This window comes from Heptranchias perlo, chromosome 6 (assembly GCF_035084215.1).
Source record: "Heptranchias perlo isolate sHepPer1 chromosome 6, sHepPer1.hap1, whole genome shotgun sequence".
NCBI lineage: Eukaryota > Metazoa > Chordata > Chondrichthyes > Hexanchiformes > Hexanchidae > Heptranchias > Heptranchias perlo.
In genome coordinates, this window is record NC_090330.1 from 39,877,723 (window position 1) to 39,905,182 (window position 27,460).

The 27,460-nt window shown below is 44.2% G+C and overlaps 1 protein-coding gene across 4 annotated transcripts in view; it reads right to left on the reverse strand.

The window, feature by feature from the left end:
* dync2h1 (dynein cytoplasmic 2 heavy chain 1) overlaps positions 1-27,460 on the reverse strand; it is a 656,363-nt gene that overhangs the window by 364,640 nt on the left and 264,263 nt on the right. For all 4 annotated transcript variants that reach the window (XM_067986146.1, XM_067986147.1, XM_067986148.1 and 1 more), the window contains exon 68: positions 26,506-26,625. In XM_067986146.1, coding sequence (XP_067842247.1) covers positions 26,506-26,625 — 120 coding nt within the window. The remainder of the gene's footprint in view (positions 1-26,505; positions 26,626-27,460) is intronic.

The window sequence follows — 27,460 nt, forward strand, 5'->3', positions numbered from 1 at the left end:
TCGCTGACGTACACTGGTTCCCGGTCCACCAACACCTTGATTTTAAAATTCTCATCCTCATATTGAAATTCCTCCATAGCCTCACCCCTTCCTATCTGAACTCGGTAGTGTTATCATTGTGCGCTCTCCGAACTTGGTCACATCAGTGCTGGGCATTCTCTGAACGCGGTGGTTTTAGCACTGTCTGCTCTCTGAAATCAGTAGTGTTTGACCTGAAACGTTAACTCTGTTTCTTTCTCCACAGATGCTGCCTCACTTGCTGAGCTTTTCCAGCGTTTTCTGTTTTTATTTCAGATTTCCAGCATCTGCAGTGTTTTGCTTTTGATTTTGTGTTAGCACTGCCCCTTGTCTGAACTCTGTAGCCTGCCTGACAATGACTGGATCAACACATTGCAGAGAATTTGAATTACTCTGCAGCAGACTGGATCAAATTACACATTCCAGACAAAGGGTTGGGTGAGTATTGACCTCCCACTTCCTATCGGTGACAATAACGAATTACCTTAATTCCACCGCAGTGGTGGAAATAGACGTGACCATCAATGCTTGCCCAAAACAATAGACAACTGTTAATAATGCTTCAGGAGGCAAAAAAAGAGAAAAAAATTATGAACAATTTCAGGAAAACCCGTGGGAAATCCAGACTCCATTGGACAGTCATTCAAGCTCCAGGAAACCATGACACATCACTAGGCACTGACCCACATGAGCCGAAATGCCCCTAATTCTTCCACTCCCCCCTGCCCTCCTTGAACTTGTCCTTTTTTACAACTAACCCATATTTACCACATTCAGCCTGCTGAGAAAATAAATACTTCCTGGCATCCACGTTCCAAATTAGTTCATAGGCATATTCCCTACTCCCAAAATCACTATCCATTTTACATATTTTATTTGAATCTATTGCATAGATAGTTATCAGCAAAAGAAAATAATTCAGTAGCAATGGTTTGTCCCAGCAATATTTTGTACAGTATTAAAAACTTATATATTTAAACTTTTCCAATATCAGAAATGTATTTTCAACAGGAGACTTAAAACAATCAAATACCCTCTGGGAAAACCCAAGCAGTTTATAGTCAGAGTTGACAAACATAACGCATGACTGCTTCATGATCTAGTGCGTCAAAGAAACTACAAGAGGCAGTGCTCATCTTGACCTAGCAATTATTAATGATCTTGTCAACATACAAGAAATAGAAGTCATTGTACCCCTGGGGGACAGCGACCACAGAATGACCAAGTTTAACATGATCATAGAACTCAGATGTACCCAAGACCAGGTATATATTTTAAAAGATTGAAATTTGTTGAAAGATGGAACAAATAAAGAAAATGGATTGGAGGAGGATGTTCAACAACTCTTTTGTAGAGGACAAGTGGAACACCTTTAAAGGAATAATGCTGAGTATGCAGGATAAATAAATGCGTGGGGTTAAAATTTACCCCTAGGAACGGGTGGGTGGGAAGGTAAAAATCATAAAAAATTAAAACCCGACCCCAACCCGACCACCTCTGGTTCTAACGGAGGCGGATCGAGGGGCGGGCGACCAACCCGCTTTCAGGAGGCGGGTCGGTCAGTGAAATCTTTTAAGGAGGCTGCAGGTCTCCATTTTAATAGGTTTTTTATTTTTAACTCTTGGGGGCCGGGATTCACGGGCCTTCTACTTCGCGCCACGTAAGGAGGCGAGAAGGCCCACATCAGCAGATAAGTGCCTTTATTACACAGCCTGTGGTCCAGGAGGAGCAGGAGTGTTTCCTCCAGGCCCAACAAACCTACCTGCTGCAGCCCCACACATGCGATTGGCCGACAACCAGCCCCCCCCCAAACGATCTCCGACTGCTCCCCACGATCTTAGACCCGCCCCCCCCCCCCGACTGAGCCCCAACGACCGACCCACCCGATGGCCGTCAACCATGATGACTCCCGCTGATGACCAACTCTCCCCCCGATGACCAACCCGACCTCCCTCCACCCCGAAAACGGAGCCCCCCCCCACCCGATCTAGGACTTAACTTCTGGCATCCACTCCCTGGCTGCTCTCCCATCCGTGCAACTGACAGCCAGCCTGTCAATCTGGCTGGCCGTTGGGCAGGAAACCTACAGAAAAAAAAATTGAAATATGTCCTTACGTCAAAATCGTAAGGACGTCCGGGAAACCCATACTTCCAGGTTTCCCAGTCAGGAATTCCTACCCCACGCCCTCTTCCCGGCTCCCCGTTAAAATTTACCCCCTAGAATCAGCAAGCAGAGTAGATAAGAGTAATACGAAATGAATTAGCAAAACAAATTAAAAGTGAAATAAAGAGGAAAAATGGCTTCTATAAATCCTGCAGAAGAAAGGGGAAGTGGTTTACTGGCATAAATATAGGAACATGAAGAAACAAATTAAAAGGGCGATCAGAGAAACAAAGAGAGACCTGAAAAATGCAGAGCTGCAGAGGCAAAATGTAAGAGGCTGTTGTCACATTCAAATTGCTTGATTGATATCAAGATCCAAATGAGCCAAAACTACCACCATCTGAATGTTGGCAGGATCGCGGCCATCCTGCAGCTCCCCTCGGCACTGCTGTACCACTGGCCTTGATTCTATCAACCTCTCTGGCTGTCATCTCAAGCTGAGTCAGGAAGTGCATAACCTTCGCATCCTAAGCAACCCTGAGCAGAGTTTCTTTCCTTCGCATCTTCTCTGTTAACAATACCGCCTGCTTCTGTTTGCACCCCTCTCGCTCCTTCTGCTGCTGAAACCTCAGTCTGCACCTTCATCACCTCAATGCTTGACTTCCCAAACATCTTCCTATCTGGTCTACCCACAAACCTCCACAAGTTTCAGCTCAGGTCCTTACCAAGGATACGTCCCACACTCCAATCACCCCTATCCACTCCAAGCTCCAGTATGTCCATTTCAAAATTCTCATCCTTATTTTCAAATCACTCCATTCAGCTGGAGGAAGTTTTAGCTCATCCAGATTCTGATTTCAAGCAAGTAATTTGACTGTGACAAGTGGAGGAGGCAGCAAGATAGAGCTTAGTATCATCACCCCATCCTAATGTAGTGATAATTTCCTGCCTTAAGTCCCGAATACACTGTCCTATCCACCACTGGTAGCCGCTCATCCAGCCACTAGTCTTGCTCTCAAGAATTCTCTACCCTCTGCCTTGCCATCTTCCAACTTGCTTTCAAGAATCCCTTCTTTGACCATGCCTTCGGTTCCCAATCCTAGCAACTCCATTTCTCTCTCCTTTCTTCCTAATTGTAAAACACTGAGAAATCTTCCATAAGTGAGGAAGCTATATAAATACAAATTGTTGTACTTTAGAGTTTGTAGTAGCAATTCAGTGACAACTTCTGGAAATATTTTATAATATTAAATGTGCTGATTTTCAAAGCTGCAATTAACTTGCAGTTCTCCAAAGGTGAAGGGCACATAATTGCTTTTCTCTTTGATCCATAATATCAAAGTACATAACAATTTTTTAGCTAAGATTGACAGCGAATTAAACTATAGACCCAGTCCAGAATTATTAAACACTGATATCAACACAGTCCGCAAGGACTGTGAAGTCAGGGGGAACACTCCTGCTCCTCCTGGATCCACAGAAAGGTTTTGTTTAAAAAAAAAACATTTTTTTAAAAAAACGTACCACTAGTTGGTGCCACGGGGACCGCTTTTGAATCCTGAGCGGGTCAGGCCCGAGACCTACCCTGCTCATCAGGAACATATTTTGTAGAGGAGTCCTTCAACAAGCGTTAGGCCCTTCATTAACATATTTAAGGGGCCTAACTCCTGTTTCAGGCATCTGCATTGGACACCTATAAAAACGGTCCCCATGAATTTAGCAGTGGGACCAATGCCTGCGCAGATGGGGCTGTCTCAGGCGTGACATCCTCCTGTGCATGCGCCGGGCCACCCGATGACGTCACTCTCAACGCATGCTAAAAAGCTACGTCTCCGCTAGTGACGTCACTTCCAATGATGTCACCCTCATCCGTTCACGTTGGACGAAATGTGTCTCACTAAATCAACCTTGCAGCTGAAATTGTGTAAAATAGTTAATACTGTGGATGTCAAATTCAGCCTCACAGAAAGAGTTACAGAATCCCACATGATCTTCCAGTGCCCGTTCATGGAGCCACATATTTAAAAGGATGCACAAGTCAATTGCTGGGTTGGCCTGGTGTGGAGTGTTTTCAGAGTCAAAGCGAGGTGGGAGACTGCTCAATGTGGAGGCCTCACATTGTATCCAATGCAAGTCTATCCTTCCTTAGGTGGGGAGACCAAAACTGTACACAGTACTCCAGGTGTGGTCTCACCCAGAGCCCTGTATAATTGCAGCAAGACATCCTTATTCTTATACTCCAACCCCCTTGCAATAAAGGCTAACATACCATTTGCCTTCCAAGTTTGTTGAGGATACAAAGCTACGTGGGAAAGTAAGCTGTGAGGAGGACGCAAGGAGGCTGCAAAGAGCTATAGACAGGTTAAGTGAGTGGATGGCAGATGGAATATAACATGAGGAAATGTGAAATTATCCACTTTGGTAGGAAAAATAGGTGAGAGACTAAGAAATGTTCGTAGTCAGAGGGATTTGGGTGTCCACGTACACAAATCACAGAAAGTTAACATGCAGGTACAGCAAGCAATTAGGAAGGCAAATTATATGTTATAGCCTTTATTGCAAGGGGGTTGGAGTATAAGGGAAAGAATGTCTTGCTGCAATTATATAGGCTCTGGTGAGACCACACCTGAAATACTGTGTACAGTTTTGGTCTCCTTACCTAAGGAAGGATATACTTGCCTTAGAGGGGGTGCAAAGATGGTTCACTAGATTGATTCCTGTGGTGAGAGGATTATCCTATGAGGCGAGATTGAGTAAAATGGGCCTATATTTAGAAGAAGCTGTGCATGCTCAGTTGTTGAGTATTTTCAAGATTGAGATCGATAGATTTTTGGACACTAAAGGAATCAAGGGTTATGGGGATAGGGCAGGAAAGTGGAATTGAGGTAGAAGATCAGCCATGATCTTATTGAATGGCTCGAGGGTCCGTATAGCCTACTCCTGCTCCTATTTCTTATGCTCGTATCTTCTCACTCCTCCAGCAGACAGGGGAGTTTGGTGGAAATCTTCAATCAGATCATGCTGATAACAGTCTTATGTGGAACCTTGTTGAATGCTAACAAAAATGAGAGCACATGGAATTGGAGCCAACGTATTGGCTTGCCCTCCACACCTGAACATCAATTTGTCGATGCTCCAAGCTGATGCCACCCTATCGACATCAACCTTATCTGACCACGGGATCTCTGACTTTAACTTTGGACTCTCTACTATTGTCTCCTCTCTATTCCCTGTTTATTATCAGGACATATCTATCCTAATCTTACTACGTAACCACATCTATGTAACTTGAGTTTCCCTGTGTCAATTCATGTGCACGTTTTGGCTGCCGCTCCGGACCAAAGCCCATCGCTTCTATTTCGCCTTTTCTCCTTCTTTACTCTACCCTTCCAGGGCCCCTCTCTCCTGTTGTCATGCCTCCTTTCATTTCTCCCCTCTGGAGTACTCTACCCCGCACAGTCCCTACCCCAACCCTTCAGCACTCCTCGACCTTCCTAAACTCCTGCGGCGTCCGAGGCTAGACTCCTTCTTAGATAAGCCTACAGCTTCCCTCTGTGCCTCTCTTGGCATCCTCCAAAGGGCCCATCGAGGCAATCGTCGCTGCCTCCTTACGAGCAGCAACCCCAACTGCTCCATCCTACTCTCTCACCAACTTTCCCATCCAGTGTGCCTGATGGGGGCTAATCTTGCCAATCTCCTTCCCATCCCACCCACCCCTCCTAACCCTCTCTGCAACCCCCTCCAGAGTATTCCTTCACTTGTGAACGAGGCCCTTGCCATCCATGAGCTTATTGTGGATGATTGCATCGACATCATGGCCTTGACGAAAACCTGACTGATGGGTGATGACACCTTCCCCCCCAATGAAGCCGCCCCGCCAGGCTATATCTTCCACTACTTGTCCCACCCAGACTGCGTGGTGGTGGTGTGGCCCTTATCACAAAATCATGCTTGGTCGGTCCCCCTATTCCTCTGGCACCTTCTCCTCCTTTGAGCATCTCACCCTGTTTCAATCCTCTCACCTCTCCTTTAAAATGCTCGTTCTCTACTGCTCACCTAAGTACCATGCCAAGTTTCTCATCCAAATGTCTTCACTGCTTTCCTCTCAGCCTCTGCTCCGAGTGACTTCTCATCCTTGGTGACTTCAACATCCATCTTAACTCATCATGCTCTCTCTCCTGAGTTCACTGCCTTCTTATCTTCCCTTAATCTCTCCCTCCACATAAACTCCCCTACCTATATTCACGGCCACCCCATCAACTTTGCCATCTCACGTGGCCTCTCTACTCCCATTGAATCAATCGCGGATAAGGCCATCACTGATCACTTCCTTGTATCCATCTCCACCCTCATCCCCCTTCCTCTCCCAACCCCACTTCCTTCTATGTTTGCCCCTGGAAAAAACTCCCCCAAGTCACTTGCAACGGCACTTTCAAATTCCCAACTGTCTGGCTCTCCATTCACCTCGACATTTCTGCAGCTAACGATCGCTCAATCACACCCTCACCTCCACCTTTGATGCCCTTGTCCCTATTAAAACCATTACTCTCTCTCACCCTGGTCGTTCCCCCTGTATTGGCCCTGATCTCCGCTCCCTTAAGTCCATGGACGCAGACTTGAACGTTTATGGCAGACAACTGGTTTAGCCATTAATCGCCAGATCAGGCTGGACCACATAAAGCATTATTGGGTCTTGCTCTCCTCTGCCAAAACTGATCACTATTCCAGGATCATCCTGGAATGTAAATAACCCCCACTTCCTCTTCTTTCCATTACAAACCGTCTTCTTAAACCCCTCTCCCCAGCCTCCTCCACCCTCACCTCCAACGACAAATGCAAGGAGCTCATGGACTACTTTATCATGAAGATTGGGTCCATCCATTCAGCTGCCTCTGCTACTTCCCTCCCTTCCCCTAGCCCACCAGGCCAAGCTTCTCCTATGATTCCCCCCTACCCTGAATTTGCATCTTTCTCCAGTTTCTCTCCGATCTCCTCTCGTGCCCTCTCCGACCTCCTGCTCCCTTGACCCTATTCCCACCAAACTGCTGACCACCCAACTTCCCTTCCTGGCCCCCATGTTAGCTGATATTGTTAACAGTTCCCTCTCCTCAGGTACTGTCCCCCTCCCCTTTAAATCTGCCGTCATCAGCCCCCTCCTCAAAAAACTGACCCTTGACCCCTCTGACCTTGCAAACTATTGCCTCATCTCCAACCTCCCCTTCCACTCCAAAGTCCTTGAATGTGTTGTCACCTCCCAAATCCGTGCCCATCTTTCCCACATGTTTGAATCGCTCCAATCAAATTTTCGCCCCTGCCACAGTACTGAAACGGCCCTTATCAAAGTTACAAATGACATCCTATGTGACTGTGGTAAACTATCCCTCCTCACCCTTCTTGACCTGTCTGCAGCTTTTGACACGGTTAACTACAACATCCTCCTCCAACGCCTCTCCTCCACCGTCCAGCTGGGTGAGACTGCGCTCAACTGGTTCCATTCATATTTATCCAGTCGTAGCCAGAGAATCACCTGCAATGGCTTCTCTCCCTGCTCCCACACAGTTACCTCTGGAGTCCCCCAAGGATTTATCCTTGGTCCCCTCCTATTTCTCATCTGCATGCTGCCCCTTGGTGACATCATCTGAAAACACATCAGGTTCCATATGTATGCTGACGACACCCAGCTCTACCTCACCACCACCTTGTTCGACCCCTCCACTGTATCTGATTTGTCACATTGCTTGTCCAACTGGATGAGCAAAAATTTCCTCCGACTAAATATTGGGAATCCCGAAGCCATTGTCTTTGGTCCCCACCACAAACTCCATCCCTCCCCTAGCCACTGTGTGAGGCTGAACCAGACCGTTCACAACCTTGGTGTCCTATTTGACCGAGATGAGCTTCCAACCACATATCTACTCCATCACCAAGACCGCCTAATTTCACCTCCGTAACATTGCCCTGCCTCAGCTGCTCTGCTGTTGAAACCCTCATCCGTGGCTTTGTTACCTCTAGACTCAACTATTCCAATGGTCTCCTGGCCGGCCTCCCATCTTCGACTCTCAATATAGTTGAGCTCATTCAAAACTCTCCTGCACATATCCTAATTCGCAGCAAGTCTTGTTCACCCATCACCCCTATGCTCGTTGACCTTCATTGGCTCCCGGTCCACCAACATCTTGATTTTTAAATTCTCATTCTCGTGTTGAAATCCCAGCACGGCCTCACACCTTCCTATCTGAACTCGGTAGTGTCAGCGCTGTGCGTGCTGTGAACTTGGTAGCCTGCCTGACAAAGACTGGATCAAATTACACATTTCAGAAAACTTGAATTACTCTGCAACAGACTGGATCAAATTATACATTCCAGACAAAGGGGTGGGTGAGTATTGTTCCCCACATCTTGTCGGTGACAATAACAGAATGTGTTCCTGCCACTATAGTGGTGGCAGTAGACATGACCTTGTAATGTAGGCAGACGTGGCAGCCAATTTGCTCAGAGCAAAGTCCCAGAAATGGCAATGAAATAAATAAAGAACTTGCATTTGTATAGCAGCTTTCACAAACTCACTACTCCAACACCTCCCAAATCTGTGCCCACCTTTCCCGCAACTCCATGCTTGAATCTCTCCAATCAGGTTTCAGCTGCTGCAACAGCAGTGAAACAGCCCTAATCAAAGTTACAAATGACATCCTCTGTGACTGTGACCATGGTGCACTATCCCTCTCCATCCATCTCGACTTATCTGCAGCCTTTGACATAGTTGACCACATCACTCTCCTTCAACACCTCTTCTCCATTATCCAGCTCAGTGGGACTGAACTCACTTGGTTCCACTCTTACGTGTCCAATCATAGCTAAACGATCACCAGTTATAGTTTCTCCTTCTGCCCCCGTACCATTAGCTCTGGAGTCCCTTTTGGCCCCCTCCACTTCCTCATCTGCATGCTGCCCCTCGGCAACATCATCTAAAGACATGGCATCTGGTTCCACATGTACAATGACAACACTCATCTCTACCTCTGTCAAAACTTTACTGCCTCTGTGCTGTCTGACTGCTTGCCCAACATCCAATTCTGGATAAGCCACAACTCCCTCCAATGTAACATTAGGAAAACATAGTCTTCAGCCCCCACCACAAATTCCGGATCCTCGCCACCCATTTCTCCCCCCCAATTCAACCACAGTGCCCTATTGTGCCAGAGTTGAGCTTCCGATGTTATATCCTCTCCATCCCACCTACTTTCATCTCCGTAACATTGCTCATCTTCGCCCCTTCTTCAGCCCATCCGCTGCCGAAATACCCATCCATGTCACCTTCAGAATCCACTATTCTAATGTTCTCCTAGCTGGCCTCCCATCCTCCACCATCCTTCAGCTCATCCAAAACTCTGCTGCCTGTACCCTATCCTGCATCAAGTCCACTCACCTAGCACCCGTGTGCTTCCTGACCCACATTGGCTTCTGGTCCCCCAACACCTCAAATGTAAAATTCTCATCCTGGTGTTTAATCTCTTCCTGGCCTCTTCCACCTCTCTAAACTCCTCCAGCCCTACAACCCTCCAAGAACTCTACAGTCCTCTAACTTGTGTATTCCCCACTTATTTCGCCCCACCATCTGGGCCTTACCCTCAAGAATTCCTTGCCTAAACCTCTCTATCACTCCACCTCCCTCTCCTCCTTTAAGAACCTCCTTAAAACCCACCTCTTTGACCAAGCTTTTGGTTACCCGCTCCTAATATATCCTTCTTTGGCTCAGCATCAATTTTTGTTTGATTACACTTCTGTGGAGTGCTTTGGGATTTTTTCTATGTTAAAGGCGGTATATAAATGCAAGTTGTTATTGTAATTTTGGTTTGTTTGAAGTGGCGCGTTGCAGATTAGTATAAAAGTAGAATACTTCTTTCACCATTCAGCTGATGTATTTAACGAAGGTTAGAGAATTTGTTAACTGAAGGTGTTGTTTGCTTCAGGACACAATCTGAGAAAGGTTGTGAGTGATACAGGGTCAGCACAATCTCTCTGGGCAGAAATATGAAATTCTAAATGCTAGTTACGTTGTCTGCTAACCTTAAACGATTCAAAATAAACTTTAAAAAGTTGCCAAGTAGCCCAATGGACCTCCCAGGATATATTTAAACTTTGCTTTGCAGTGGAATATAATTATATTGCAGCTGGAAGGCCACGCAGTGCAAGACTACCTCCTGGAGGTAGTACATACCTCTTTCCTAAATGCACTTTCAGTGACTTCATATGCAAATGACACAATAATAATTGCTTTGGTGAAAACCTGAAAGTACTTCACATCTCACACACTGGCGTATGAGAAATACGTTATTTAAATTGCTTCAGTTACTGAGGGGATTTATTGTATACAAATTATGAGTATTGATATGTGGTACTCTCACTTTGCATGCAGCACTCCTGCCAATGGGTGCACTAATCACTGATTTCTTAGGAAGCTGTTTCCTGTTGATGAGAATTTAATTTCCGAATTGTCAAATATGAAGTATGAGACAGATATAGAAGGATTAAATAAAATTGAAAAAAGAATCAATGATGTTTCTAATCTCAATGGTGATAATGGCATCAAAATGACTGAATGCAGCTGTCCAAATCTGAAAATCCTATAATTCTGTCCAACTATCAGAGAAAGTGTTCACAATTAAACTAAATAGTTGGGAGCACCTTACAGCTTTACAAATAGATAAAGTAAATAAGGAATAAATATTGATAAGATCAATAGGTTACTGTGCCTATCAAATTTTGAGCCTTCTATACCTATCTCATATGACTAAAGCAAATTTATCTGTAAAATGCATTTAAGCACTGAGTTTATTGTTTTGCTGATTGACGGAAAGCTTATGGCATTTGGAACGGTGACTGTGCCAAGGTTCAAATGGGAGATGGCCACATCCTTACTCATCACACAGTGAATCCAAGCCCTGCACAGCTACAGCTAGAAAATGTAAATACTCTTAGCAATTCCTATTCACTGTAAACGACTAGAAGTGTCATGATTTGGGCCTTGCTCCGCCAAAGTATGTACTTTCTGCGCCTGATAGCTATTTTCTGGATGATAACATAGTTGGGATTTCAAATGGTAACACTGCAAATAGATTTAAACCTCATTTATAATTAAAATATTCAATTTTTTTTAAGACTTTAAAAGTTTGTATTTTATTTCCTTTTCCAAACACTAGCCTCACTATCAACTGACCACAACTCAAAAAAACTGTCCAATTTAACAAAGAAAGATTCACTTTAATTAACTTATAAATTCATATGGAGAGTGTTTCATCATCAAAAATCTTTTTGAATATTAGTTATATTTTCATTAACTTGAGCATCTAAGGGCCAATTTTGCAATCCTGGCTAAAAAGCCCCTGAAGCACCTGAACCACGGGGAGCTGGACTCATGAATACCATTTAAATAAGCTCCCTGTGCCACAGGTACCTTGCATAGGGAATGTAACTATGTGGGAGTGGTGAGTGAAAAAATGGCAGGAGCACTGACTGCTGCTCAGAATTAGAGTTTAAGGAATCTGGTAACGTAAGACCATCCAGCAGCACCGAGAGCAGGTAAGTGGCCTAAGATTCCATGCCACAAAGTGTCACCTTGCAACCTATTCCACATTTATTGCTCATACATGCTAAGCTCTGAAACTTTATAGCTGTCATACACATTCATACCTCAGCAAGGCATAGAGTCAAGATGCAACATACAATTAAAAATCTTGCAACAGCTGTACGCATTAAATCTCTAACACAATCTAGCGTGTGCAGCATGGTCACTTACTGACTTACCGATTAACCACATGTCTGTCACTATCCATGTACTTCAACTTACAGCATCTCATGACTAGAATCATAGACTACTTTTTGGCTTGCACCACAAAATGGCACAAAATTAAAAGAAGCAGGTCCTAACCAGTGAAAGACTCACAAATCACAGTCAACTCCTTTGTAGGAGGCCTTCATGAACATTATGGTGTACCAGGACATGTAGGTAACAGGAATAGGTGAAGCAGCAGGCTGTCCCCAAACTCAATCCGAGTTCTCGTGTTTTGTCCACCTTCTTACTCTCTCCCACAAACATTAGTCTTTTGCAAGGTATCAGGGAGCTAGTATTCTAATATTATCATAGAATCATAGAAGTTTACAACATGGAAACAGGCCCTTCGGCCCAACATGTCCATGTCGCCCAGTTTATACCACTAAGCTAGTCCCAATTGCCTGCACTTGGCCCATATCCCTCTATACCCATCTTACCCATGTAACTGTCCAAATGCTTTTTAAAAGACAAAATTGTACCCGCCTCTACTACTGCCCCCGGCAGCTCGTTCCAGACACTCACCACCCTTTGAGTGAAAAAATTGCCCCTCTGGACCCTTTTGTATCTCTCCCCTCTCATCTTAAATCTATGTCCCCTCGTTATAGACTCCCCTACCTTTGGGAAAAGATTTTGACTATCTACCTTATCTATGCCCCTCATTATTTTATAGACTTCTATAAGATCACCCCTTAACCTCCTACTCTCCAGGGAAAAAAGTCCCAGTCTATCTAACCTCTCCCTATAAGTCAAACCATCAAGTCCCGGTAGCATCCTAGTAAATCTTTTCTGCGCTCTTTCTAGTTTAATAATATCCTTTCTATAGTAGGGTGACCAGAACTGTACACAGTATTCCAAGTGTGGCCTTACTAATGTCTTGTGCAACTTCAACAAGACATCCCAACTCCTGTATTCAATGTTCTGACCAATGAAACCAAGCATGCTGAATGCCTTCTTCACCACCCTATCCACCTGTGACTCCACTTTCAAGGAGCTATGAACCTGTACTCCTAGATCTCTTTGTTCTATAACTCTCCCCAACGCCCTACCATTAACGGAGTAGGTCCTGGCCCCATTTGATCTACCAAAATGCATCACCTCACATTTATCTAAATTAAACTCCATCTGCCATTCATCGGCCCACTGGCCCAATTTATCAAGATCCCGTTGCAATCCTAGATAACCTTCTTCACTGTCCACAATGCCACCAATCTTGGTGTCATCTGCAAACTTACTAACCACGCCTCCTAAATTCTCATCCAAATCATTCATATAAATAACAAATAACAGCGGACCCAGCACCGATCCCTGAGGCACACCGCTGGACACAGGCCTCCAGTTTGAAAAACAACCCTCTACAACCACCCTCTGTCTTCTGTCGTCAAGCCAATTTTGTATCCAATTGGCTACCTCACCTTGGATCCCATGAGATTTAACCTTATGTAACAACCTACCATGTGGTACCTTGTCAAAGGCTTTGCTGAAGTCCATGTAGACCACGTCTACTGCACAGCCCTCATCTATCTTCTTGGTTACCCCTTCAAAAAACTCAATCAAATTCGTGAGACATGATTTTCCTCTCACAAAACCATGCTGACTGTTCCTAATCAGTCCCTGCCTCTCCAAATGCCCGTAGATCCTGTCCCTCAGAATACCCTCTAACAACTTACCCACTACAGATGTCAGGCTCACCGGTCTGTAGTTCCCAGGCTTTTCCCTGCCGCCCTTCTTAAACAAAGGCACAACATTTGCTACCCTCCAATCTTCAGGCACCTCACCTGTAGCTGTCGATGATTCAAATATCTCTGCTAGGGGACCCACTATTTCCTCCCTAACCTCCCATAACGTCCTGGGATACATTTCATCAGGTCCCGGAGATTTATGCGCGTTAAGACTTCCAGCACCTCCCTCTCTGTAATATGTACACTCCTCAAGACATCACTATTTATTTCCCCAAGTTCCCTAACATCCATGCCTTTCTCAACCGTAAATACCGATGTGAAATATTCATTCAGGATCTCACCCATCTCTTGTGGTTCCACACATAGATGACCTTGTTGATCCTTAAGAAGCCCTACTCTCTCCCTAGTTACTCTTTTGCCCTTTATGTATTTGTAGAAGCTCTTTGGATTCTCCTTTGCCTTATCTGCCAAAGCAATCTCATGTCCCCTTTTTGCCCTCCTGATTTCTCTCTTAACTCTACTCCGGCAATCTCTATACTCTTCAAGGGATCCACTTGATCCCAGCTGCCTATGCATGTCATATGCCTCCTTCTTCTTTTTGACTAGGGCCTCAATCTCCCGAGTCATCCAAGGTTCCCTACTTCTACCAGCCTTGCCCTTCACTTTATAAGGAATGTGCTTATCCTGAACCCTGGTTAACACACTTTTGAAAGCCTCCCACTTACCAGACGTTCCTTTGCCTGCCAACAGACTCTCCCAATCAACTTCTGAAAGTTCCTGTCTAATACCATCAAAATTGGCCTTTCCCCAATTTAGAATTTTAACTTTTGGGCCAGACCTATCATTCTCCATAGCTATCTTAAAACTAATGGAATTATGATCACTGGTCCCAAAGTGATCCCTCACTAACACTTCTGTCACCTGCCCTTCCTTATTTCCCAAGAGGTCAAGTTTTGCCCCCTCTCTAGTCGGGCCATCCACATACTGAATGAGAAATTCCTCCTGAATACATTCAACAAATTTCTCTCCATCCAAGCCCCTAATGCTATGGCTGTCCCAGTCAATGTTGGGAAAGTTAAAGTCCCCTACTATTACCACCCTATTTTTCTTGCCGCTGTCTGTAATCTCCTTACATATTTGCTCCTCAATTTCCCGTTGACTATTTGGGGGTCTGTAGTACAATCCTATCAAAGTGATCTCTCCCTTCTTATTTTTCAGTTCTACCCATATGGACTCAGTGGGCGAACCCTCGGATATATCCCCTCTCACTACTGCCGTGATGTTCTCCCCAATCAAGAACGCAACTCCTCCTCCTCTCTTACCTCCTGCACTATCTTTCCTATAGCATCTGTACCCTGGAACATTGAGCTGCCAGTCCTGCCCCTCCCTTAGCCATGTTTCAGTAATAGCTATAACATCCCAGTCCCATGTACCCATCCATGCCCTGAGTTCATCTGCCTTGCCCATCAGACTTCTTGCATTGAAATAAATGCAGTTTAATCTAGACTTCCCTTGGTCTTTGCCCTGCTTTCTCAGACCATCTGTCTGGTCATGTTTTGTACACTCTCCCTTACTGCCTTTTGTTTCTGTCACAACTTTACTTCCCACTGACTTCCTGCATCGGTTCCCATCCCCCTGCCACATTAGTTTACACCCTCCCCAACAGCACTAGCAAACACTCCCCCTAGGACATTGGTTCCAGTCCTGCCCAGATGCAGACCGTCTAATTTGTACTGGTCCCACCTCCCCCAGAAAAGGTTCCAATGGCCCAGGAATTTGAATCCCTCCCTCTTGCACCATCTCTCAAGCCACGTATTCATCCTAGCTATCCGGTCATTCCTACTCTGACTAGCCCGTGGCACTGGTAGCAATCCTGAGATTACTACCTTTGAGGTCCTACTCTTTAGTTTAACTCCTAACTCCCTAAATTCAGCTTGTAGGACCTCATCCTGTTTTTTACCTATATCGTTGGTGCCTATATGCACCACGACAACTGGCTGTTCACCCTCCCCCTCCAGAATGTCCTGCAGCCGCTCCGAGACATCCCTGACCCTTGCACCAGGGAGGCAACATACCATCCTGGAGTCTTGGTTGCGTCCGCAGAAACGCCTGTCTATTCCCCTTACAATCGAGTCCCCTATCACTATAGCTCTGCCACTCTTTTTCCTGCCCTCCTGTGCAGCAGAGCCAGCCACGGTGCCATGAACCTGGCCACTGCCACCTTCTCCTGGTGAGCCATCTCCCCCAACAGTATCCAAAACGGTATACCTGTTTTGGAGGGAGATGACCGCAGGGGACCCCTGCACTGCCTTCCTACTCTTCCTCTGTCTGTTGGTCACCCATTCACTATCTCCCTCAGTAATTTTTATCTGTGGTGTGACCAACTCACTGAACGGATATCCACGACTTTCTCAGCATCGCGGATGCTCCAAAGTGAGTCCATCCGCAGCTCCAGAGCCGTCAAGCGGTCAAACAGTAGCTGCAGCTGGACACACTTCCCGCAGGTGAAGGAATCAGGGACACATTGTAGGCTTAGAATAGCTGTGCTGACATTGGCCCAGCACAAGGCAGAACCACATAGCATGCTGCATTCCTATTAACAAATCTGCAAGCACCAATATATAGTTGTAGCTAGTGAGCATGAGAAGGAAGCACCAGGTGAGACAGGGTGTGCAGCAAAAAGTGGTGGAAGAGAAGGAGCAGGAACCTGCTGGGCAGGTGGCCATGTGGTATCATCTACAATACTCAGCACTCTTAAGAACCCTGCCACCTAATTATAATTCTCTGCCCTGTCCTGCTGATCTGTCCTTTCTATTGGGTAAATGGTGTATGCGTTGCCCCTTGCAGACAAGAGCGCTGTTACTTGCACGATGCCTCAGGGCCAACCGACAGACTAATGTGGCATATGCTGCAGGCAGTGACTTGGAAGGATTCAGTAAGTTTAAAGCAGAGGTGACCTATACATCTAGGAGAAGACCAATAGGTAGAAGCAATAGGAAGGTTAACCTCGAGGAAATGGAATGGCTCTGTAATAGCCAACCTTGTGAAACAATGCCAGTGAAGACATATCTCTCCCAATATTCCCAGGTGGACTGTCTTGGTCTATAAATGCACATTCTGGGGTAAGGATGCGTCTATACATAATGCAAAGGTCTCATCACACTTGTCTTTCTCGTTGCTTCATGAACTGATCTTCCTCTAAAAATCAGATAGTGCCATTGCATCCCCCAATAGAATTTCCATCCTGTCCACTTTGTTTAACTGAAACAGCAGCTGAAGGCAATACTGTTGAAGGGAAATGAGCTGTAATTATTGCAAGGCCAAAAATCAGATCTAAACAGCAACAAAAAGAAATGCTCCATTGAAAATGCGAATAAGGCAAAAAATCATTTGTCATTTCACATGGGTGAACCGCACTATGGGAAAGGAGACCGCTCCCTAATCGTGAGTTCAGCATGGGAGCAATTACCATGCATGTGTGTGGTATTTGCAGCTATAATGAGGCTTGTGTTGGACAGCCTCAAAAAACTTTTAAAATGTTTTAATTGTTAAATTTGGGGGCGCTGAAAATCTGGAGCACAGACCACTTCCCTCAGTTTCATGAACTGCATGCCTGACCAGCGGAGCTCTGTACCACAAGCCCTGCTTTGCAACATTAAATTTCTTATTGATTCCTTCTATCCATTTGTCCTGATGCAGACGCGGGTTTGAAAAAGAAATGGGGTTTGAGGGATTTGACAGAGAGTGGAATAAATAATTAAAGAACGAACTAACTTGCAATTATATAGTGCCTTTCAGGACCTCGGAACATCCCAATGTGCTTTACAGCCAATGCAGTACTTTTGAAGTGTATTCACTGTTGTAATGTAGGGAAATGCGGCGGCCAATTTGAACACAGCAAGGTCCCACAAACAAATGAGACAAATGACCAGATCATCTGTTTTAGTGATGTTGGCTGAGGAATAAATATTGGCCAGGACAATTAAAAGTAGGAACTATGACAGATAACATATGTGAGAATGTACAACTAGTTTAATGTGCTCCTGCAAGTCCATAATTTCAGCTGTGTACATTAACTGAGCTTTCCTGCACAGGCAGACACAGCAATTGCTACAAGCAGCTCCCCACATACCGTCATCCCTCAATATATTTTTGTCTTTCCCACCATCTCCCCTCTCCTCTCCGAGTTCCCTCACCAAGTTTCATGGGTGCCAGGTGCAATGAAGTGAAAAAGGAAATAAGAGGGGTAAAGAGAGAGTATGAGAATAGACTGGTGGCAAACAGAAAAGGGAATCCAAAAGTCTTCTATAGGCATGTAAACAGTAAACGGGTAGTAAGGAGGGGTGGGGCCGATCAGGGACCAAAAAGGAGGTCTACTCATGGAGGCACAGGGCATAGCCGAAGTACTAAATGAGTACTTTGCATCTGTCTTTACCAAAGAAGATGATGCTGCTAGAGTCTCAGTAAAGGAAGATGTAGTTGAGATACTGGATGGGCTAAAAATTGATAAAGGAGGTATTAGAAAGGCTGGCTATGCTTAAATTAGATAAGTCACCCGGTCCAGATGGGATGCATCTCAGGTTGTAAGGGTGGAAATTGCGGCGGTACTGGCCATAATCTTCCAAACATCCTTAGATACGGGGGTGGTGCCAGAGGACTGGAGAATTGCAAGTGTTACACCCTTGTTCAAAAGGGGTGCAAAGATAAACCCAGCAACTACAGGCCGGTCAGTTTAAACTCGGTGGTGGGGAAACTTTTAGAGTTTTTTGATGAGGTAACAGAGAGAATAGATGAGGGCAATGCAGTTGATGGCTTTGATAAAGTGCCACATAATAGGCTTGTCACCAAGATTGAAGCCCATGGAATAAAGGGGGCAGTAGCAGCATGAATACAAAATTGGCTAAGTAACAGGAAGCAGAGAGTAGTGGTGAACAGTCGTTTTTTGGATTGGAGTGAGATGTACAGTGGTCTCCCCCAGGAGTCGGTACTAGGACCACTGCTTTTCTTGTTATATATTAATGACTTGGACTTGGGTGTAGAGGGCACAATTTCCAAATTTGCAGATGATACAAAACTTGGAAGCGTAGTGAACAGTGAGGAGAATAGTGTTAGACTTGTGGAAAGGGCAGACACATGGCAGATGAATTTTAATGCAGAAAAATGCGAATTGGTACATTTGGTAGAAAAAACGAGGAGGGGCATTATAAACTAGAGGGCACAATTCTAAAAGGGGTACAGGAACAGAGAGATCTGGGGGTCTATGTACACAAACTGTTGGAAGTGGCAGGGCAGGTTGAGAAAGCAGTTAAAAAAGCATACGGGATCCTGGGCTTTATTGATAGAGGCATAGAGTTTAAAAGCAAGGAAGTCATGATGAACCTTTATAAAACATTGGTTCGACCACAACTGGAGTATTGTGTCCAGTTCTGGGGACTTTAGGAAAGATGTGAAGGCCTTAGAGAGGGTGCAGAAAAGATTTACTAGAATGATTCCAGGGATGAGGGACTTTAGTTACATGGATAGACTGGAGAAGCCGGGGCTGTTCTCCTTGGAACAGAGAGGGTTGAGAGGAGGTTTCATAGAGGTATTTAAAATCATGAAGGGTCTAGACAGAATAGATAGAGAGAAATTGTTCCCATTGGCGGAAGGGTCAAGAACCAGAGGACAGAGATTTAAGGTGATTGGCAAAAGGTGACAAAAGGAAAAACCTTTTTACACAGCGAGTGGTTAAGATCTGGAATGTACTGCCAGGGTGCATGGTGGAGGCAGATTCAATCATGGCTTTCAAAAGGGAACTGGATAAATACTTGAAAGGAAAAAATATGCAGGGCCAAGGGGATAGGGCGGGGAAGTGGGACTATGCTCTTGCATAGTGCTGGCACGGACTCGATGGGCCAAATGGCCTCCTTCCGTGCTGTAACCTTTCTATGATTCTAGGTGCCCTCTGGAGCGTCACACAAGTGGCCATTATTCATGAGTGAGCCTTGATGGTGATTGCTGGTAAGCTATCCAACTGTGGAGGGTATCACAGCTGAGCATGCTCCTGTTTATTGTACTCCGTCTGTAACCTGCATCAGCCCACATCTGAATTTTCAAAAGCCTCGGCAGAACCCATCATTTAGATCAGCCTTCAGTCACCTCTCTTAACTTCTCCAGAAGGGTTCGGTATCCTCTCTTCCTCTGCGAAAACCCTTGGGATGTTTCTCTATTTTAAAGATGCCATATAAATGAAAGGTGGTGTTGTTGCTGAACTGAATTGAAGACTTAAGTTATCCAACAGCCAGGGTGCTATTCGGAATTAGTATCACAGCAAACTGCAATGCCAAACTTAGAAAATTTGATTTTATAAACTGTTATCTATGTGATTTATGATGCTTGTGCTCAATCATTTCTAGTCTATAATTGTTTATTTGCTGATTTAATTCTTTTACCAAAGTGAAACCTTAAACTAGTAATTAAGTCCTCTTTTCACTCAATTCAGTTTTACACGGTTACTAAAAAATGATGGGTCAGACTCTTCTCTTTGGGATGACGTAATGGCAGGGCCGACTTTTGCCCCTCCAGCTCTGCCCAGATCCTGATCTATTTCCCTAGGTTGGGGAGTCACAGGATATGCACTGTGGGTTCTCAGTGGAATTCCTGCTGTCAAGAGGGAGCCCACAGCACCCAGCTGCAAAATCCCTGCAGTGGGACCGCCATTACAGCACCAGAAAAGGCAGCCGAGCACTTAAACAGGCAGCAGAGCCCCGAAGATCAAAAGAGCTGTTGTCTTGTAGGCCTCGGCAGAGACCAAGGGCTACAGGGATAATTGTATGTAGACCTAAATGGAGGAAGAGGAGGCCCCTTCCATTTACTTACCTTGGGGCTATTACCACCTCTACCTAGAACCTATCTCCAGTTTCCAAGGTACTGGTAACGGAGACAGATGAGAGTGAAATGGGCCGAGGACCCAGCCCCATCCCCCACCCGAGAAGGCATTTGCATGTGGCTGGTAGGAGATGGGTGACAAATGACAGGAGGAGGGAAACTAAGGTTGGGACAGTAAGGTAGCAGTACACCTAACTGCACACATTTACCTCATTCTCCACCACAATCACACCTAATTTCAGGATTGCAGAGGAGAATCCAGTCCTACATCACTTAAACATTGTTGATTGTACAGTTCTTGCACAAGAGGGAGACAAAAAGCAAGTGATCCAGAAGTGATTACAATTTATACTAAGTGCAAGACCTTTTACCAAATTTACTGGACTAGAATGTATAGCAAGCCAACACCCAGCAGACATGTAAATTTCGAATGAAATAGACAGTGTAAAGAAAAATTACATCATCTGAGATAGAAAGAAAAAAAATACTAAATTTCAGGAAATGAAATCATCTTGTTCCACATGGCCCAATAGCTCAAGGAGTCGAACACTTTTTCCCCCAAAACACAGGTGTTCAAATCTTATGGCTCAGTTGATGGCACTTTTGCCGCAGACTCAAAAGGTCATAGATTCAAGCCACATTCCATGAATGGGGCAGAATCTAGGCTGCAGTGCTGAGGGCATGTTGCATTATTGTATGTGCAGTGCATCAGATGGAACGCTAACTTAAGTCCCCATCTTCTTGTTCCAGTGGGTTAGATGGGCATTCAAGACCCCCATAGGACTATTCAAAGACTTTTCACATCGTTCACCTGACGAAGGAGGAAGCCTCCGAAAGCTTGTGAATTTAAAATAAAATTGCTGGACTATAACTTGGTGTTGTAAAATTGTTTACAATATTCAAAGAAGGGCAGTGAGCTCTCGGTGTCCATCCCTCTCTCAAACACCACCACCACAAAGAGATTTACAGATAATTCATCTCAATGCAGTTTACCATTTCTTGTTATGCACAAATTAGCTGTGCATTTGCCTACATGACAGTCATTGCCATGAAGCACTGCAAGACTTTTCTGATTGATAAAAAGACAGACTTCTAGTTATGCAGCATCTTATAACCTCTATTGCCCATCCACCCTATGACTCCAATTAGTTTATCTGATAAATTCTGTCACCTCAAGATCAGGCTGCTGGATGGAGTGTGGCAGATACAAGATCATGGAGGAGGAGGAAAGGAAACACAAGATTGAACTGCACTTCCTGCTCGCCAACCATAGAGCAATAGTGATAACTATTATAGATATGGAGAACCCTGTGATGTAGCTCAACCATTGGGGGGATGGGGGGAGGAGGAGGAGGAGGGGAGAAGTGAATTCAGGCAGGAATTACAATATTTAAAAAGGTAGCCTGCATCTCTTAAAAGAGAGATACGTACATACGAATTGAGAACAGGAACAGGCAATTCAGCCCCTGGAGCCTACTCTGCCATTTGATAAGATCATGGCTGATCTGAATGTGACCTCAACTCTACTTTCCCGTCTACCTACTATAACCTTTGACTGTCTTGTTAATCAGGAATCTATCTAACTCAGCCTTAAAAATATTCAATGACCCTGCCTCCACCGTTCTCTGGGGAAGGGAGCTCCACAGACTTACGACCCTCCAAGAGAAAACGTTTCTCCTCATCTCCGTCTTAAATGGGAGACCCCTTATTTTTAAACTGTGTCCCCTAGTTCTAGTCTCTCCCACAAGGGGAAACATCCTCTCAGCATCTACCCCTTCTAGTCCCCTCAGGATCTTCTACGTTTCAATAAGATCACCTCTCATTCTTCTAAACTCCAGTGTATACAGGCCCAACTTGTCCAACCTTTCCTCATAAGATAACCCCCTCATCCCAGGGATCAGTCGAGTGAACCTTCTCTGAACCACCTCCAAAGCAATTATGTCCTTTCCTAAATAAGGAGACCAAAACTGCACACAGTATTCTAGATGTGGTCTCACCCAATTCCCTGTACAACTGTAGCAAAACATCTCTACTTTTATATTCCATTCCCCTTGCAATAAATAGATGCATTTTGCCTTTGAGCATGAGAGTAAGGCAGAAGAGCACCTAAGACAGGCACTGGGAGATTGCACCAGGGTGACCTTTAGTATTTGTATGTGTTTGCGGCAATTGGAAATAGCAGATTTTGACCGAATTTTTTCTTTGGATGAGTATTTGTTACCCATGCCATGTAATGTGATAGGAATACCCATGCTGGTGTTTGATTGAGAACATTCATCTGGAGGGTGGAAGGACTGGGTCTGATGGTAGGAGAACTTTGGTGTGTGGGGGGTGAGGGTGAGGGATAATTCAGCCAAAGCACTACTCAATGATCTGCTGGTGTACAGCTTTGGCAGCTGACAGGATAGCTCCTCCTTGGCATCCATGATGTCCTTCCTGCTCCTTCACCTCCACATGTTTCTCCACAGGTGGCTCCAAGGGTTTTCCCTTCGCAAGGCCAAGTTATGGAGCATGTAGCAGACTATGGTGAGTCTAGAGACTCTCCGGGAAAATTGCAGGATACCTCCAATGTGATCCAAGCAGCGCAACCTTTGTTTCAGGATGCCAATGTTTTGCTCAAGCAAAACTCTGAAAAAGGCATGGCTCTGATTGTAGCACACCACTGTGCCTGTGCATGAGTTACTGATAAGTGTCATGAGCCATGTGTTCGAGCAATATCCCTTGTCCCCAAGCAGCTAGCTTGTTACTCGATTGTCCAGGTGGAATTGAGGACTGGAGATGAGTAAGTGCCAGGATTGCACTGCCCATCACTGTCGCCAGCTACACATTCAGTGAGTGGAAGCCCTACCTGCTCATGTACAGTCCAGGGTGTTGATGTGGAGCACCCAAGGCTATGTGGATGTAGTCGATGATACCCTTCACCCGGTGGAAATCTGTGATTCTGGCGAAGCCCAGAGCCCTCTGTTCTTTCTTTGCTACCTCCATAGGGAAGATGATAAATTCATTTGCCTTGGTGAAGAGGGCATCCCTAACCTGCTTGATGTAGACATATAACGCACATTGACTAATGGTCTTATGTTACCGGCTGCAGCCTGGAATGACCCTGAGGTGTAGAAATCTAGGTGAAAAGTCACACTCAAAGCCACTGGCAACAAAGTATGTGATCTGGCCCTGGGTTTCAGTTGTGGCTGTAGTAGGTGACATAGTTCTGTAATGGCCATTCTGGTTTAGGTTGAGCTACTCGCTAAACTGGAGGTATGATGTTCTTGTCCTGTAAGCACGTGTGGGTAAGGCCTCCTACAATCTCTCCTCCTTCGTCCTCTTCTCCCTGCAGGTCCCTCCACCGTTTCTTGATGCTCTTTCTCCTCCTGGTCCTCCAGCCACAATGGCAGACCAACTATCACACCCATGTTGCCAGAAGGAAGTTTGTGGGGAAGCCCCTGGGCAGAAATTCTCTCCCAGCTCCAATAAATAACTTGCCACAAATGTTGCAGTCTGAAACAGCAACCAACACAGCCAGAAATAGCACAAAAGCCCACTAGCAGTTTAAAACAACTAGCCAAGGATTTACCCGATTACAGCTGAGGATCCTTTTAAATAACGCTGCTACAGCGTCCCTCCTGACTGTTGCCACGAATCCACCATTAAGGTAGTTGAAAATTGCAGTAGAGTCACGGTCATGTGCAGGAGCCTCATTAGGTGTCCATCAATTTCCGGTGTGCGCCCTGGACAACTAAAATGCAGCGGACTTAAATGGCATTAGCCGCATTAAATGGCATTAGCATGGGTGAGCAAGAACCCCACACAAAGTTCTGAGATCTAGCATCCAGCACAAAACAGGTGAAGAAAATTCCGAAATCCTATAAGTAGGCTTTACCAACAAATTATACCAAGTCAAAGCCACCCGTTTGAATGTATAATCAAATGCTTTGAGATATGACCGCTACTCGATTAGCTTGGCTCATAATAGCTACACACCGACTTAGGGAACTTTAGTGATTGGTCAATAATCACATCCAACTCCTTGGGGGTGATTTTAAACCCCAAGAACAGGTGGAAGTTGAAAATAGTTGTTTTTCTGGGTTACAACTGCAAAATTTTCAGACTTTACATTCCCAGTGGGAAGCCTGTACTTTTATGCGCCGACATTAAACCCAGAAATAAAGCTGGGTTGTGGTTGCGACCCCAAAAACAACTATTGTCAACTCCCACCTGCCCCCAACCCACCCGTTCTTAGGGTTTAAAATCACTCCCCTTGTTTTTCCATCTTTGTTAGAGGTCATTTGTTCACTTTGCACCCATGCTTCACATTTCCTGTCTCCTTGGTGCATTACGTTATATTAACCTATATCTATCAATCTACCATTTTTAGCCCACCCAACTAATTTGTCCAGAATTGTTTCCACACTGATTAACATAAACCTTCCTGGGCATTACCCTGCAGAGAGCGCTTTTCCTATTTCTGCTTTTTGCAGCCAATTTTCAATAAAGCTAACTAATCTCTCATTAGATTCACAAGCCTTTATCTTCTTTAAAAGTCTCACATTATGCAGACATTATGCTTTCTGTTAAACCTAGTAAATTATATCAACGGTGTAGTCTTTGTCACTAATGTAATGTAGTCACTTTCTCAAAGAATTCATGAGGCATGACCTATCATGGCTTTTAAACCATACTGACTACTCCTTATGGTCTCTATGTTGTTGAGATGAATCTTGATTTTATCCATAACATACTCTCTATAGTTCCTGACTTATGGATTTCAATAATCCCAAAATAAAATGAATTTTTCAATATCAATTTTGACTTTATGACAGGAAAAGTCAATCACACACAATTCACTTTCTCTGCTTTTTAAGTCCTAAACTTCTTTGCTTCTGCATATACCAAAGATGCTGCACTTTTATTGGGAGCAAATAAATGACTAGAAGTGAGTCGCAAGCTGTAACCCAATGAATTCAGACAGTGTCCTATAAACATGAAGTGAATCTCAAGATTAGGTTATAGCTTATAACTCTTTAGTATTGTTTTTTGTAATACTTGTGGCTTAGGTTTATTGAAGGTAGACATTACAACTTGTGTCTCTTAATACGGTCAGGAGATTTTCTGCATCTCAGTGTTTTTAAGATACAACATTCACAAGAGGGTATTAGCTGCCTTAGATACTGCTGCAGTATCATGTAATAACTTACAGTAAATCAGAGAATTTCTAGATACAATGTATCTTTCAAAACTGGAAATACTGACAATATTTTTCTAAGTTAGATGTATATTTAGGATTTGGTTTTGCTGAACTTGGGTGAAGGCAGCGGCATACACTCAAGCATTGTGGAGTTAGCAACTAAATCTCTTTCACAAGTCAAGCAGTTTGCAGTCTGGAGATGTCAACCTTTAAAAGTATTACTTTTAAAGTTGAATTATCTAAATATATTTTTTAAATTAGCTTTGTGTTCCAACAAATACAGGTAATAATTTTTGACTTTTTAAAAAAATGAACGGGCTTTTAATATGTACTAGAAATGTTTAGTAAACGACACTTTCCCTGGATTCAGCCACAGCCTTTTTGCACAAAAATGATACCCAGCAAGGGGGAATCTATGCGAACTGAATAAAGCAGACCATGGTGACATTTTTTTCCTCCAAATCCTTATTCCTGTAAAAATGCAATTTTTTTTTTATTATTGCTTAACAGGCACCATCCTTATGATAATTTGGCTGGTAAACATTTTGCTTACTTACAAAACACACAATGTAGTAATGTAAATTGTGTGAAAATCCATCCTCAGTTTTGTGAAATGATCATACAAAAAATGCCATTCTTCGCCCACTCCAAACAATAAACAGTTTGCCTTTTTACAAAGTCAAAAATATCAATTTCATGGATTTTGAAATGGTGCAAAATTCTGGGGCAAAGTAGCTTTATTGCTACAATATTAGTGTGATTTTAAACTCAGGCTTCTTGTTAAATTTATTTATATAAATATACAAGTTTCTGTTTATGATACCTCTAGCAGAGAATCTTCAAGCTTTGCTAGTTGAATCTTTTTCTCCTCTTCCTGTTGTAGTAGTGTTGTCTTACGTTCCTCTAGCTCTGGTTTCTCGTGTTGTAGGGTAATAGCTAACAGCTTCAAGCATATAAATAAAAAGGGTAAAAGATATAGCTTTATTTGAAGGTGTATATTACTACCATTAACAAAGATTAACAGCTCACAAGCACTGAATTTGGGTAAAAATAAAATTGTCCTGAAAAGAAAAATCTTAAATTCCATTCTATATTTCTATCCTTCACACAAATCTGATTGGCAATATGTCCAAAATGCACCTGCCCACATCCTGTCCTGCACTAAGTCCCACTTGCCCATCACCATATCCTTGCTGACCTACAATGACACCCCGTCCCCAACACATCCAATTTAAAACCCCTTCATGGCCTCGTACTTCCCTATCTTTGCCACCTCCTCCAGCCATACATCCCCTCCCACACCACATCAGTCTTCTGATTTGGGCAACTCCCACCGAAAGTACAAGTGCCTTTCTATCCTTGCTGCTACCCACTCCCTCTCATTCCCACTTCCCTTTGCCAATCTATCCTAACCAAAAACTTCCTCTCTGTGGGCCCAAGCATCTATTGCAAACCAGTTAAGTTCTTTAAAGTGCTTATTGTGCTTTTTTTCAGCAGCAGTCATCCACCCTCCCTTCCAACCTGTTCACCACCGTCACCTTCCTCGTATGTCTACTTGCCTCCTACCTGCCTGCAACTTACAGCAACTCCCCAACCACTGTCCTCTAGATCCTGCACTTTAAAAAAGATATAAAATTCATTACATAACCAAATCAAACAATCAGAATTTTTGATTTATAATTTCCAGTAAAATGTGAACATAAGCATATAATTTAGACCCGATAGTACCACTAACACTCCCGTAAGACTTTATTATAAAAACATTTAATTATTCAACC